This window comes from Anguilla rostrata, chromosome 7 (genome assembly GCF_018555375.3).
Source record: "Anguilla rostrata isolate EN2019 chromosome 7, ASM1855537v3, whole genome shotgun sequence".
NCBI classification, from domain to species: Eukaryota; Metazoa; Chordata; class Actinopteri; order Anguilliformes; family Anguillidae; genus Anguilla; species Anguilla rostrata.
Window position 1 is genome coordinate 22,635,117 of NC_057939.1, and position 14,130 is coordinate 22,649,246.

Below are 14,130 nucleotides of genomic sequence, written 5' to 3' on the forward strand. Positions count from 1 at the left end.
CAGATAAATTTAGTAATTACAAGTCTTATTACAGTTTCCACGTGTGTACTTAGACAAGTTGTTTATTTCCTCTTATATACGTGCACTCACAAAACTTTTTGTTATATAGGTGTAACCAAACAAGCTTATGAAGTGACAATGTGTAAAGTATGCATACATTGTTTATGCTGGTGCTACATGTGTTGTTACAATGTAATTACATAGATATTACTGCCTCAAGATTAATTAATCCTAAACTTGCTCAATGGAGGGTTACGGATTGTATGCTTTATTTATGCAATTTTCACAGTTGCATAAAAGTGCATATGTCAGGAGTGTTAATATAGGGTCATCATATGATTTAATAAAGGGTGTCGGGTATTTATGACATCATTCTGATCATCCTAATGTACAACGTAGTCCAGCTTTGGTGTGGGGCAGCTGCCAAACCCATCTGAGTTTCATTCAAACTTGTTTATTTGTTTCTTTGTTTTCTATGACTATTCTGTCTTTTCTTCACTTCAAAAGATCCATAAAAAAAGCTTGAATCTGGACCCAGCAAAACCGTTCCCAAAAAAAGAAGAAAAAAAGTTAGAATTCTTTCCAGTTTTCCTGACCTACAATGTGTGCACGCTCATGGTTTCCAAACTTCAATTTTTACAAAATAAAAGAGACATTTCTCATAGCCTGCAGCGCCTAGCAGTTATGACTTTGACTCTTTGAACCCAAGCAAAAAAGGCTTGTGTAGCTTATACTGAAAGACAGATTGATCGATTTTCTGCTTCTCTCGTGCAACAAACTTGAATTATATATACAACTGGCTCAAAGACCAACAACAGCAAAGCACTTGCAGTTTCCATTCAATACATATGGTAGCAATGTTCCAAAGCATTTCATCCAAGTGCACTGTGTTGATAGGTAACATTTAAGGTGATGAAACTCAATGATTAGAAGCAACTACCAGCTACTAAATTCCACCACCCTTACCATCTTACCTAATTACTGCAGAAAGGTAATTACACAATGCCGGATTTCATAAACGGTACAACAGTTTTGTGTAAATGTTATGGCTGAGCCTAAAAAAAGCTGGGACATAAGACTATCCTGGCATTTGTAAGCTGACAAAATGTACCAAATACACCGTTTTATTGTGTGGGTACTCTTCTGAGAGAGCACAAACAAGATTGTGGTTGTGTGTATTTTTCTTTACAGTTTATTACAGGAGTTTATAAAATTGCCAAGTGCATTTAAGATCACGATAACAGAGAGTTCGGGGGGGGGGGGGGGATAACATTGATATTTATCTAGGTGAAAAGTGAAAAGTGGATCTGTAGAAAGAAATAAAATATTATTTACAGACAGACAGTCACTCAGCTATCAACACAGCACGGACCCCGCGGCCACATGGCATTCGATATAAACATACTTCGCAAGTGCTTCTGTTTTTTATTTTTATTTCTATTAACATTAAATGAATGCAATGGTGATAATACAATAATAATTATTACAATAACAGAAAATATCAACAAAACACTGTTTTCAATATAACTGAAATCCATATCATACTAAATATAACAATATTTACCAACAGACTTTATTTATACTAAAACTCTATTCTGAAATATAACAAAAATAGCACTTAAAATAATATTTATTACAATAATAATATTAATAATAACAATAATATTAGGTTATTAGACAATGCAAATATGCGTTACTCCATGGCTTTCTAAAATGTGTCATATCCATCTCTTGTGGCTTTCACAAATGCAAGTTTTCACGTTAAAAAACTGCACATCTCACTTGCAAACTATCGTAGCAAGCTAAAACTCTGTTAGACAAATGTACACAGAAGCAGCAGAATTAATTTGTTTATAATTTCATTATAAAACATAAACAGTGGTGTTGTTTGTCACAGATAAAATGTTTGTCTCTTAAACATCATCTGTTAAAAAACTTAATATAAAAATTTCTCCAAAGTTTCCTCGTCCGCATAGGAGCCGGGTTCTTCTCAGGGTCCTAGTGCCCCGGATTAAACCTGGGCTCGACTTAAATACCATTTGCATCATAGGCTTTCATTACGAAAAACAGAACAAAAACCTGTCGGATGCTTCTTCACACAGTCCCATTCCTCTTGGAATGTCCCGGCATCGGAATTTGTTTGATATTTGATTGTGCAATGACCCCTGTTTCATCTAATAAATCTTTTTTTCTACTTTTTTTTAGATTCTCCTTTTAAATTTTGCATTTTAGTGTTGAAAACCGGAGCAGCAGGAAATAAAAAAGGTACTTGTCTGTTCTCATCAGAGTCCGTTGTCTCTGGCTCCACTGCGCTCCAAAAGGAACCCCCTTAAGCAGCAGGTTTGGGGTTCCTTCTGTGAGCAGCAGGAAATGATTCACGCTGCCTGGGAAGCTTGTGTCCAGACAGTCGTTGGATACACAGTTCGCAGCCGACAGATATATCTCCGCGTGACATCATGGCAATAGAGCACAGACTGAAGAGATTTTAAGTGAAAGGAATAGGTGATTAATTGTCTCTTATGTGCACGAGAAGGCAAAAGTTTACATGATTTTTCCAAAATATCTGTCTTCCTTTCACACCTGAGTTTGCAGACTGCCCTCAGTTTGCTCCAGCGCTTCTATCTTCCCTACTTTCTATCTTTCTTTCTTCCTGTCTCTCACACCCACTCTTTCTCTCGTTCTTACTCTCTCACTCACTCTCTTTCTATTTCTTTGTTTTTTAGTCATCTGTTCCTTCATCCCTGCGCTCCAGGTCAGGATAGTGAAAGGGAGAGGAACTAGCTCCCCCAAAATGATAAATCTCTTTACCCTGTTTTTCCCTTCCCCCTCCCATTTCCTGCTCTACCTGTACTCCCCCCCCCCCCCACCACCCCCTACCCTGGTCCCCAAGCCCACTTCTGACATTCCTGGGGTCTATGCCTCATTGTGCATTTTCTCATTACATTACTTTCTTTTCTTTTTTTATGCTTTTTTTTGTTATTTTGATAGTTTTTTTAGAAAAAGAATAAAGACTATACATATTTGGCAGCTTCTTTTCTTTTCCTCTTATCTCTCAAGAATGTCCACAAAACAATAATAATTAATATAATAATAAAAAATGTCTTTCAAACTTCAATGGGGGGGCAAAAATGGTAAACAGCACTGCCGTCACTCATCTCTCGCCCAGCCATACGCTCTTTCTCTCTCTCTCTCTCTCTCTCTCACTCCCCTCCTCCCGGCCAATCAGACGGTTGCGCCCAGAATCTCGTCGGTCTTGGCCATGATCTCGTTCTGGTTGGAGTCCAGCCCGTAGAACTTGACCTTGAGGCCGTCGGTGGGGTGGATGACGGGCACGGTGGCGATGCGCGGGAAAGTCCGGGTGGCCAGCTCGAAGCGGCTGGTGCTGGCCAGCTCGATGGCCAGGATGCGGAGGAAGAGGGTGGCCAGCTGCTTGCCCAGGCAGGTGCGCACCCCGCCGCCGAAGGGCAGGTAGTGGAAGCGCCCCTCCTTGTCCTCGCTGCGCTCCTGGCTGAAGCGGTCCGGGTCGAAGGCGCCCACGTCCTTGAACACGGCCGAGGTGTCGTGGGTGTCCCGGATGCTGTACATCACGCTCCAGCCTTTAGGAATCTGCACTCCCTGTAGTGTGAGATAGGGCGAGAGAGGGGGAGAGAGAGGGAGAGAGAGAGAGATAGGGAAAGAGAGAAAGAGGGACACAGAAAAAGTATGTGTGAGTCTCCCAAGTTGTGTCATCTTCAGTCAAGACTAAGAAATGCCTTCCCTGAAAGACGATAGGAACCTGCACCTCTGTACTGTGCTCATTAGAGGGTCCCTTAGAATTCATACAGTATATACCCCTGTATAAACACCATTTCAAAATGTCATTACTAATAACACTCTGAGGCCAGAAGGCGTGTGGGGGCGACTCACGTCGAGCTCGAAGGTCTGCACGGCAGTGCGGTATCCCCCGGAGACGGGGGTGAAGAGGCGCAGCACCTCCTTGATGACGCAGTCCAGGTACTTGAGGCCGCAGATGTTGTCGAGGCGCAGCTCGCCCTCGCACAGGCAGCCGTTGTGCAGGATGCCCCGGCTGCGCAGCTCCTCGCGCAGTTTCTCCAGCACCGCCGGGTGGCGCAGCAGCTGCATGATCAGCGACGTGCTGGCGCTCGCCGTGGTGGCGAAGGAGGCGAAGATCAGCTCGATCGTCGACTCCTGCGAGAAAGGGGAGGGGGTGGGGGGTGGGGGGCGGATGGGAGGTTTAGCACCGAAACCTTACTGCGGTCAATAGGAACAGCTTTCCGGAGAACTCGTGATGAATTCAGTCATGGTCACAGTGAGGAGCAAACACAAGCACCACCCGCTCTACAGCCAATAGTCAAAGAGAAGATGCCAGAGAGTCCAAGTCCAAGTTTCATTTGATATTATAACAGGAAACACTGCTTTGCAGGTGATGATGACAGCATGTCTTGTCACACATCAGATGGAGGTGTATGCTGAGCAAAATGAGGTCATCCAAGTCAACTGAACTGCCTCCGACCTCTAACCCCTGATTCGCTGCAGATGGTAGTGCGGGTCGCCTTGACGACGTGCCAGCAAGGTGATCCATGATGCTCAGAATGTGAGGAGGGGGTGAGACAGAAGCTGCATGATTTGGGAAATGCACTTTATGGGGAGCCCTGTGGGAATGAGGTTAAATTCCCAGTGGTCGCTATTCACGTAAGAGCTTGTTTGTGCCACCCTTGAAGGACAGGACAGGAAAGGACTGGGATTACTGAGACTGGGTTTTCCTCACATGGGGCGGAGCTTGTGTGTTTGGGGGCACAGGGATGGGGGTCTTGCGGAGGGGGGAGGGGGGAGGGGGGAGACGAGTAGAGTATTGCTGGAGAGGCAGCTGAAGGCTTCCTGACAACTGAGTTTTAGCTCCATTTTGTCATTTTACCTTAAGCCCTCCACGTTTGAGCATGAGAGAAACAGAAAGAGAGAGAGTTTGAGAGAAAGAAAGAAAGGAAGAAAACAGGAGAGAGGAAGAGATCAGGCAAACCCCCAAAACAGTCCCGGGAATTTATCATCAATGGTGTCCAGCTGTCAATCAGGTTTCTCATTTGCTGGGCTCAAAACATTGTTTTTTACAGAAGTGTGGAGAGGCTGAACTAACCCAGCCAGAAGCTCCTCTGGCAGGGTGGTGCTTCCCAATGAGGCTGTCTGCAGCATGATTATGGGAAATGGCATGTTGTTGGGCTGGTTCCCTCTGCCAAAAGCTTATTCCTGTACAGGACACCCACGCTGCTCACGCTGGGCCGGAGGTGGTGGAACGGGCTTCCAGGGTGCCTCTTTTTGAGAGCACTTTTCGTCCGGACATTAAAAAAAACTACAGGATAACTAGCACGTGCTGAAAATTTTATTCTTGCGGGAAATCTCCACTTGAGAAAGTGACCATTTACCTTGAGGTGGAAGATGGGTTCTGAATTCCTTTACATTTAACCGCTTGTTGGTACAAAAGTGCTTCCCCTGAAATCTGAAACTAGCCCATCTCTGCACTTGTATATACCTACACGCGTCCAAGCAAAGTGATCCCTATGTGCTGTACTATTGTGGTCACTCAGACACTCAAGAAAAGGCTAGTGTTCTGCCAATCTAACTGATCACAGCAAAGCACAAGGTCTGATTGTCTCTGGGATTGCAGTGAGATATCCTGGAAGACGCTGATGCCAATTTGTCTCTGCTTGTCTCTGTAGAAGGAACACCCTAAATCCCCCTATTTTAATTCACCTTGCTTCTCTGTGATCCATAAATAACACAATGTCTCGGTTTTCTCTGCCATAACAAGCCCTTAAAAATGTAATTTTTTTGTTTAGTAGAATCACCATGGCTACCAACATAATGAAATTTTCACTCCATTGTGGTGGGTGACATAACAATGAGGCAGGCCAATACAGATTCACCCTCACACTTTCATACCTTCATACCTAAAATACTTTAACGAGACACTGGCCAAGTTCCTAGTCATAGTCCTCTTTCTTCATATGATGCACAAATATGAAATTCCAATAGTAACATTTTGTTGAAAATTACTGGGGATCTGAAGCAGCGGTTTCAAGGTTTACCAGCATTTAAATAGTTAAAGTATTAAAAATATGTATTTGATCCAGATCTGATCTGCTTGCTCTGTGTGGCGAAATTTAACACCCATATCAAAGCCAGTGCAGTTGTTTGTGGGTAAAATTTATTGTTTCAGTTTCACCCTTTATCTGATGGTAACTATGCCCGTGTATACACTATACAGAGAGGGAGGGCCTAGGTCTGATTCCAAATCATGTTTAAAACGGGACCTTCCTGACTGTGTCATTTGGAATTTCCAGACAAGGTAGCAAAATGAGGACAAAAAGACTGTTCCTAAAAAGGGGGGTTTTCCAGCTACATCTGTGTCACTGACTCTAAAGCAGTGATATTCACTCCCGTGTCTGAAGAGCTATGTGATCCCCAGGTTTTCAATATTCCTCAGAACTTCATTTATCTTGTTTATTGGGTCTGAGGAAGTTGCTGACTTGAAGGTGAAAACAAAAACCAGCAGCTCTCCAGCTTCCCATGGGCACGAGTGTATACAGCTCATCAAAAGCTTTCTAAAAATGGTGAATTCAGACAGGCTGTCTGCAGGCCAAGTTCTCCGTTCCCACAGCCAATCAGCTGAATTCAGAATGAACATGATGTAATGAGCAGCCAATGGCACGGGCGTACCTTCAGCTCCTGCATGGTGAGCTCCGCCCCGTTCTCCTTGGCGCTCTCGATCAGCACGTCCAGCGCGTCGGAGTAGTCCTTCCCCTGGCTGCGCAGCGGCTTCTCCCGGATGGCCTTCTCAATGCACCTCTGCAGAGTGTCCCGCGCGCGAATGCCCTGCGCAGAAACCAGGCCAGAGCACTGTCACTATCACTCACCCGCAACATGGCTGCTCACCGTCTCAACTTCCACAGCGTGCCGTACCCTAGAGCCATCTAATATCCACATCATACTCTATCACCATTTTCCTTTTGTAATAACATGCCCACGTTATGTTTTTCTCAAATTCTTACCTATTTTAATGTCTTCATGATATATTGTCTTTTACATAGCTAATAAAGTGATCACCATCACACACATACCTAACTACCATTTCACATTTAGATTTTATGAAAAGTCTCACTGCAGCATGTATGAACTCCACAGTGAGTTTCCAAAAATACTTTAAATTCAATGTTTGTTTGTTTTTTGAAGTGTGAGCGGCTTTTAAACAAAAACTCTTTTTTCACCACCATATCACCATCTTAAAGAAAACAGATCACTGTTGAATAAAGACAAATCACCATTTCACAGCTAATAAAATGCACCCATGTAAAATGACTCGACCATTGATTCTTTCTCAAATAAACTGTGGATGAAGCAGATTGTGGGGTGCGTTCATTTTCCAAAAAGGAATATTTTACATTTTGCTGCCAGACAAATTTGAGTCTCTGTGCCAAGGGGAAATCCTGACACACTTGACTAGCGAAATGGCAGTTGGTATTCCCCCAGACTAACTCGACTGTTTGAATTAGGGCAGGATCCTAATAGCATCTTTAGTGTGGGCACTGCAGGTCAGTGCTCACCAAAAGGACTCCCTTGTGAATATGGAAAGTACTGCAATAAATTTAAACTAAATATAACATCAAGATACTATCCACACTCTTCCACATGTTGGCAAATACACAGATCATTGCCGCATTCATTTATTTCAAAAATATATTGCTGTGGTATATATTCACCTTTATATATTTTCTGCAAAGTCTATATATTCACAATATATTGCACCATATTCCATTTTGGATTGGAATGGTATGGTGGGGGGAAGGGGGCGGAGTCAGGATGCTTGCTCACCTTCCTGTACCCGGTGAAGGGCAGGTCTATGGGCAGGGAGAAGAGGTTGTCCACAAAGTCCTGGAAGGTGTTGAAGAGGTGGCGTATCTCCTCGTCAGAGACCCTGAAGCCCAGGAGGACGCGCACGGCCATGTGGAAGGACAGCCGCTGGGACTCCCGGTAAACGTTCACCGGCTCGGGGTTGCTGCTCCACACCCGCAGCGTCTCCTGGATCACCTGCTGGATCTTGGGCAGGTAGCTCTCCAGGGCTTCGTGGCTGAACACCTTGGCAAAAACCTGCAGAGAGAGTGAGAGAGAGAGACCGCCATTTGGTCACCAAGTTCTCCGTTATGACCCCTTAAATCCTCTCCCCTTTCCCCCCGACAGCAAAACCCACATATTCCATTGTGGGGCGCACTCATTTCCCATCTCCATTGCTGTTATATCGTTAGATCACCCACTGTGTGTTGCACGAGATTGACTGACAATTCTAAATATGAATTCAAAATCTAAATTGGAAACCTCCACACTACTGTCTATCAGGGAGACGAGCAGCTAGTTCCTCAAGATTCAGAGCACAGAAATTACCCGTTAAATTACCCTAGAGGTATTACCCTCACAACACTGCTCAGGGTACTACTGGACGCGGGGCATTAGACCGTACTCAAATAAATAGCACGATTCCAGGAATCAGTATAGCACTATTTACAGAAATATTCCAGCACTACTTTAGGAATCACTCATTTCCTCAATCACGCCAGTTCTCATATGTGGCACCAGTGAAATGTACTCCAGCCTTTCTCCGGCGCTACTTGGAGCCTCACTCTGCTATTGGCAGAGAGACAGCGGGCAGGCCAGCATTCAGCAGACGCTTTAATCCAGAGAAACTCACACAGCTTACATGACTTTACAGTAATAACATCACCTGTTCGTATCATCGGGAATGTTAATGAAATAGTACAGGTTAAGTCCCCAGTCTGGGAATCAAACCTACGACCTTGGAGTCGCGAGCCCGGTGGTGCAGCCGTTGCGTGACGCTGCCACCCGTGAGAAACGGAGGGCAGGCGGAGGGAGTTTGGTTTTGGTTGGAGCCGCTGCTCGGCTCCTCAGGATGTTTGAGGTTGGAGAGGAGACTTTCTCTTGGCTCTCGGTCACTCTCTGTCTCTCGTAGACGGACAGACATGCGCGGACACACACACAAGCACGCACGCGCACACACGCACACACTCACACTTCTGATAGCTGTGGATATTCACATAGTCCGACAGTGAAACTTATCACTGTAAAAAAGCTCTTGCAAATAACTGGAGTGGCACTTTGGGCAGCTGCAGAAAGCTACAATCCAAAGCCAAAAGTCAATGAAAGAGATGACTGACATTAGTCCTTTCTTCATAGGGTGTTTTCTTGTACAGGGAGTTCCCCTCTACCGTGGATTGTGACAGATAAAATGTGCAACTCCTAAGAAATGGGGCTGTATTTATGATTTGGTACCTCCGTATGGCAAAAACACAGGCGACAGGATTCCCCTGTCCTAAATGAGCCAGAAAACAAGTAAGTGTGAGTTTTTCGGGAGGGATCTCACTCATCTGATTTATCAGCAGGAATGATGCAGGTAGGGTGGAGGTGGCACCAGAGAAGCAAAACTGAAAGTGTGCTTAGGGGTTTGCAGCGCTGGCATGACAGGTCAAAAAGCCCCCATCAGCCGAAAAAATGCCTACCTGAATGAGGCCTGGATTCAAGCAACATTTGTCCTTAACTTCGACTTACAAGCAAACGCAAGTTTTACACTTTTTCTGCACAAACTCAGCTCGCTGAGTCAGTTTTTCTGATCTCCGGACTCGCCAAATTGCAACGGTGGCGAAAAACAAAATGAATGGCTCTCGCTTTCGTTGTCTGTCAAATTTATGGACGAACGTTGAATCCCGGCCCACGTCAGGTTTGTTTTATTTTATTTATCTTTTGTTTTTTCAGACGGGTCCCGCTGAGATCGCAAATCTCTCCGGAGGGGAGCCCTGCCCGGGTCATTAGCTGGCTCCCAGCACGGAGGCTGACACCCTCCGACACCCACCCGTCAACACAGGGCCCCCGGGACAATTCCCAATTACACCTGGCACCCTCGCCCCCCGCTTCTCCCGCGCACCCCGAACGCTCTTACATCCCCCCCCCCAAACGGGTCAGGCACGCGCCTCGCATCCTCCGCTATCGCCACTCCGCCAAAGGACCCCGCGAAACAAGCGCTCCCGGGCGCGCCTGATTTACCGAGCGAAGGGGGGAAGAAGCCACGAAATTGTTATCCCACGGCAGTCCCCCCTGATTTACAGCCACGGCTCCTACGCCGTATTTCTCTCCTTTCTGTAAAGAGTGTTTCAATGGAAAATTCATTTTTCTCTCCTCTCTCTCTCCCTCTCTCTCTCTCTCTCTCTCTCGCCTCTCCCTCTCTCCTCTCCTCTCTCTCCTCTCCTCTCTCTCTCTCTCTCTCTCCTCTCTCCCTCTCTCCCTCTCTCTCCTCTCTCTCTCTCTCTCTCTCTCTCTCCCCCTCTCTCTCTCTCTCTCTCTCTCTCTCTCGTTCTAGCGAGTGGGAGAGTTTCCCTCTTTGTCAGCTCTCGAAGGGAAAGGTAAGATTTTCCTGGCGGCGGCGGCGCATTTCTAATGCGCCTCACTTGCGAGGGTTTGTTTGGTGAAATAACATCCATGTTCCCCTTAAAGACTCCTGGGCTGAAGACTAACAATAGCACTCCTCATACGCCGCCCCGGTGCCATCTGACCCCGGATACCTTGGCCCCGCCGAGCTGTTCCACAGTTGTAAAGACGGGGGAGTAGTGGCACGCTGACGGGGACGCGTCCTCCTCCCCTTCCGCTTCGCGTGCCTTTTCTCTCCTCCCTGCATCCCTCTATCTCTGCCTGTCTACCCTTTCTTCTCTCCTCCTCCTCCTCCTCCCCAGATCTTTCACGTGGTATCATCTAAACACCCACTTCAATCCATGCACTCCTCTCATCCTAGCACACCTCCTCTCTCCTCACATATACTCTCTCTCTCCATCACTCTCACAGCCCAGCAAATAAGAAACCTGACTGGCAGATGAACAGCATTGATGAAAACTCCCAGGACTGTGTGGGGCTTTTCCTGCTCTCTCTCTGCCTCTCTCTCTCTCTCCTTTTCAGGAGAGTGACGGTATGAATGAACAATGCTCCACTGAGTGCCGGGTTACCGTGGCAGCGGGGGAGCGCTGATCACAGACAGGGTCAGGAAGTTAATCGCGGTGCAACTGCCGCTGCTGCTCCCGCTGTCGCCGCTGTTTGTCAGCAGGCCGACGCCCTCTCAGCCAGACGAATATCCCACCCCCCTCTCCCCCTGGCTCCTGTCCGGAGACGGGATGGGGTGCAGTGGTGAAAATACCGCTCACAGCGTCCAAATAACTGGCCCAAAGAGAGCATCGCTCAACACTGCAGCCGTGCTCAGCTCCTCAGAGAGACGTGATAGGAGTGGTCCCGTCACCTGAGTCTGTTTGCACTATGAGCTTGTGTCAAACCTGTGCGTCACTGGTCGTGAAGAGCAGGTAACCCTTAAAGGGTTTTGCCACATCGAAAACGTTAATCACACTATTTGATTGATTAACATGGATACAGACCACCATGTTCTCAATGTGTTTTCCGTATTTTGTAGAATGAATTAAATGTATTTTTGTGATCCCACAAAAAGCAAGCAGGTGAGGTAAAAAAAAAAAAAACTCCCCAGCAGGGAGGAAAATGCTCAATCTGTGCCAGAGGCCTCTCTCAGGTGAACAGACGAGAGGTAATTTAACAGAGAGCGCAGGGCCTGAAGATTGAGAGGTTTTTCTCCTGTTCCAGAGGAAAGGGGGAGGGGGGTTCCACTGAAAGGGAGACAACGAAAATATTACGACAAGGCAAACTATTTTCCTTTTCTATTTCTCTCGTTCTGTTAATGTTTCCCTCTCAATGCATCCGTCTGTCTGTCTGTTGAAACAACAGTCTGAGAGTGTAGAGCTCATACCACAGCCCTGTAAAAATGGACACTGAATATACAGTATATACTGAACAGTGAAAGAGTCCAGCTACTGGGTAAGTTTATTTAATCAATAAGTTTTGTAGGCGCAGTTGCTTCTGATTTATAGGTGCAGATACATCTGATTGATTACAATTTCCAACTTATTCCTAAACTAATCGACACTCATTCTTTTTCTGTGAGTCCCTGTTATATTTATAATCAGGAGTGAATATATAGCTTTGTACAAGCTGCACGCTAGGCAAAAAGCAAAATGTGCAGAATAACAGTGGAGCTGTTTGCCAGTGAATTAAAAGGGATTTAATATTTGACGTAGAGATTATCCGCAGATTCTCTTTGTCAAAGGCTGATCGTATTTCAAGAAAGCGGGCACACAATGTTGCCGAGCTGTTCTGCTACCGTGATAAACGTTACAATATGACAAGCGTTGATTGAGCACCTTCTTGTCAGCTATTTGAAGTACAAGACTTGCTTTCGTCAGCCAAGATCCTTTTGACTTTTCCTTTAAGGATAGCTGCATGATGCGGGAGTCATCCGGAGAATGAGAAGAGATTAGGAAGAGGAGAAGGGGGATGAGCTTTGCTTCACCCTGTTGGTTCACTGGCTCTGAGAACGTAGACCTGCTCTGTTCGGCCCATTCCACCTCAGAACATTGAGCACCCTCCTCCAGATGCAGTTGGCTCAGCTCCAGCTCCGTGCCTGTCCCCTGCCTGACAGTACCACCTGTTGGCCTTTCAACTCATCTCTCATCAGGAATAGAGTTATCCTTGCCCAGCTTCAATTACACATTGCCATTGACATTTATATTCACATAGTCCTGCAGTCATTTTTCTGTTTACTGTACATGTGTTATGTAATCATTCCTTTTCCTATTAACTGGTGCCAGCCAGTGGTAGATGGGCTCCCCCCTCTGAGTCAGGTTCTGCTCAAGGTTTCTTCCTGCCAGGGAGTTTTCCCCATGCCACTGTTGCCCTAGGCATGTTCTTGGGGGGGTTCAGGCCTGGATCTTTGTAGGGCTACTTTGCAACAACTGCTTTTTGTAAAAAGCACCGCACAAATAAGATCGACTTGAACTGAACTGGATATTGAAAGGAACGCTGGCGTGCCTGCGCGCCTGTCAGTAAGAGTCCACCGCCATGGTGCATTAGAGAAGCATGTTTGTCCCCTCCATCCTTTCTGCGGTCCGTGACCTCTTTTCTCTTGGCAGCGGCTCCTATTGCAGGTACCGAACGGCGCAGCAGCGGGTAGCCGCAAGCGAGTCAGTTCTGGCCCCCACGCCAGGAGATTCCAGTAAGCGCTCCGAGAAAAAGAAAAAAAAAAACTAAAAAATCTCAAAATGCTTTTCGGGCTTTATTACAAAACGTGACTTTTTGATATCCGTCCGCTCCCCCAGCTAATCATTCCCATGTGTCCCCAGTGATACTGAACTGGGCTGCTGGTTTGACCGGCGTGTAACACTTCTTTATTCTTTCATCTCTCCCTTTTTTTTTACTGTTCTCCTTTTCTGTCTCCTTATGCCCCCTCCTCCCTCTCTCCATCCCTCTCTCTACCCCTCCCTCCCTACCTCCTTTTAACCCTCGCAGCCTGAAACACAATCCTCCATTCATCATTTCGCTGAAACAATAATCAGCACGCCTGAGGATAAAAACGCCCTCTGCTGGCCTCTGATGTAACTGCAGGAGCTGTTCCCCTCACTTCCGTGCGGCTGCGCTCCCAGTCGCTGATCCTCAGGTCCAGCTCTAATAAACGCTCAGTCTTCCCTTCCACCACAGCGCTGGTATTCAGTCAATGCATTGGGTGGCTTTTATATTGTGTGTGTGTGTGTGTGTGTGTGTGTTCCAGCATTCTAGTGCATCCTCTCATCTTCTTGCTGCACACACACTTTCCAGTTTGCACGCCTACCACAGACGTTACACAGCCATTCTCCGTCGGTGACAATAATTCAGATCAAGATGGAGACAGACAAGGAAGAGAGGAGGAGGAGGAGGAGGGGGGGGGGAGAGTGGCTAATCTCTACGATCCTACATGTAAGGTCCGGCTAGCCGGGAAACAAGGGGTTTCTGGGAAGCCAGCCCTCACAGTCCAGCATCCAATCAGGACAGACTCCACAGGGTCCCCTGCCAGGAGCCAGCAATGGACTGGGGCCCAGAAGAGAGGCACAGCAGGTAAGCAGGAGGCACCAGGGGCCCCGGTCAGTCGCTGGGGCCCTGAAACTCCAGTAGCTCAGGAGCCCTGGGCGGCTCTCCTGAATAGGGTCCAGTGTT

The 14,130-nt window shown here is 46.6% G+C and overlaps 1 protein-coding gene across 2 annotated transcripts in view; it reads right to left on the bottom strand.

The window, feature by feature from the left end:
* Positions 1 to 1,163: 1,163 nt before the first annotated feature.
* LOC135259407 (cytochrome P450 26B1) overlaps positions 1,164 to 14,130 on the bottom strand; it is a 31,296-nt gene continuing 18,329 nt past the window's right edge. For both annotated transcript variants that reach the window (XM_064343798.1, XM_064343799.1), the window contains exons 3-6: positions 7,864 to 8,139; positions 6,712 to 6,867; positions 3,907 to 4,188; positions 1,164 to 3,615 (exon numbers count right to left, since the gene is read on the bottom strand). In XM_064343798.1, coding sequence (XP_064199868.1) covers positions 3,223 to 3,615; positions 3,907 to 4,188; positions 6,712 to 6,867; positions 7,864 to 8,139 — 1,107 coding nt within the window. In that variant the 3' untranslated portion in view covers positions 1,164 to 3,222. The remainder of the gene's footprint in view (positions 3,616 to 3,906; positions 4,189 to 6,711; positions 6,868 to 7,863; positions 8,140 to 14,130) is intronic.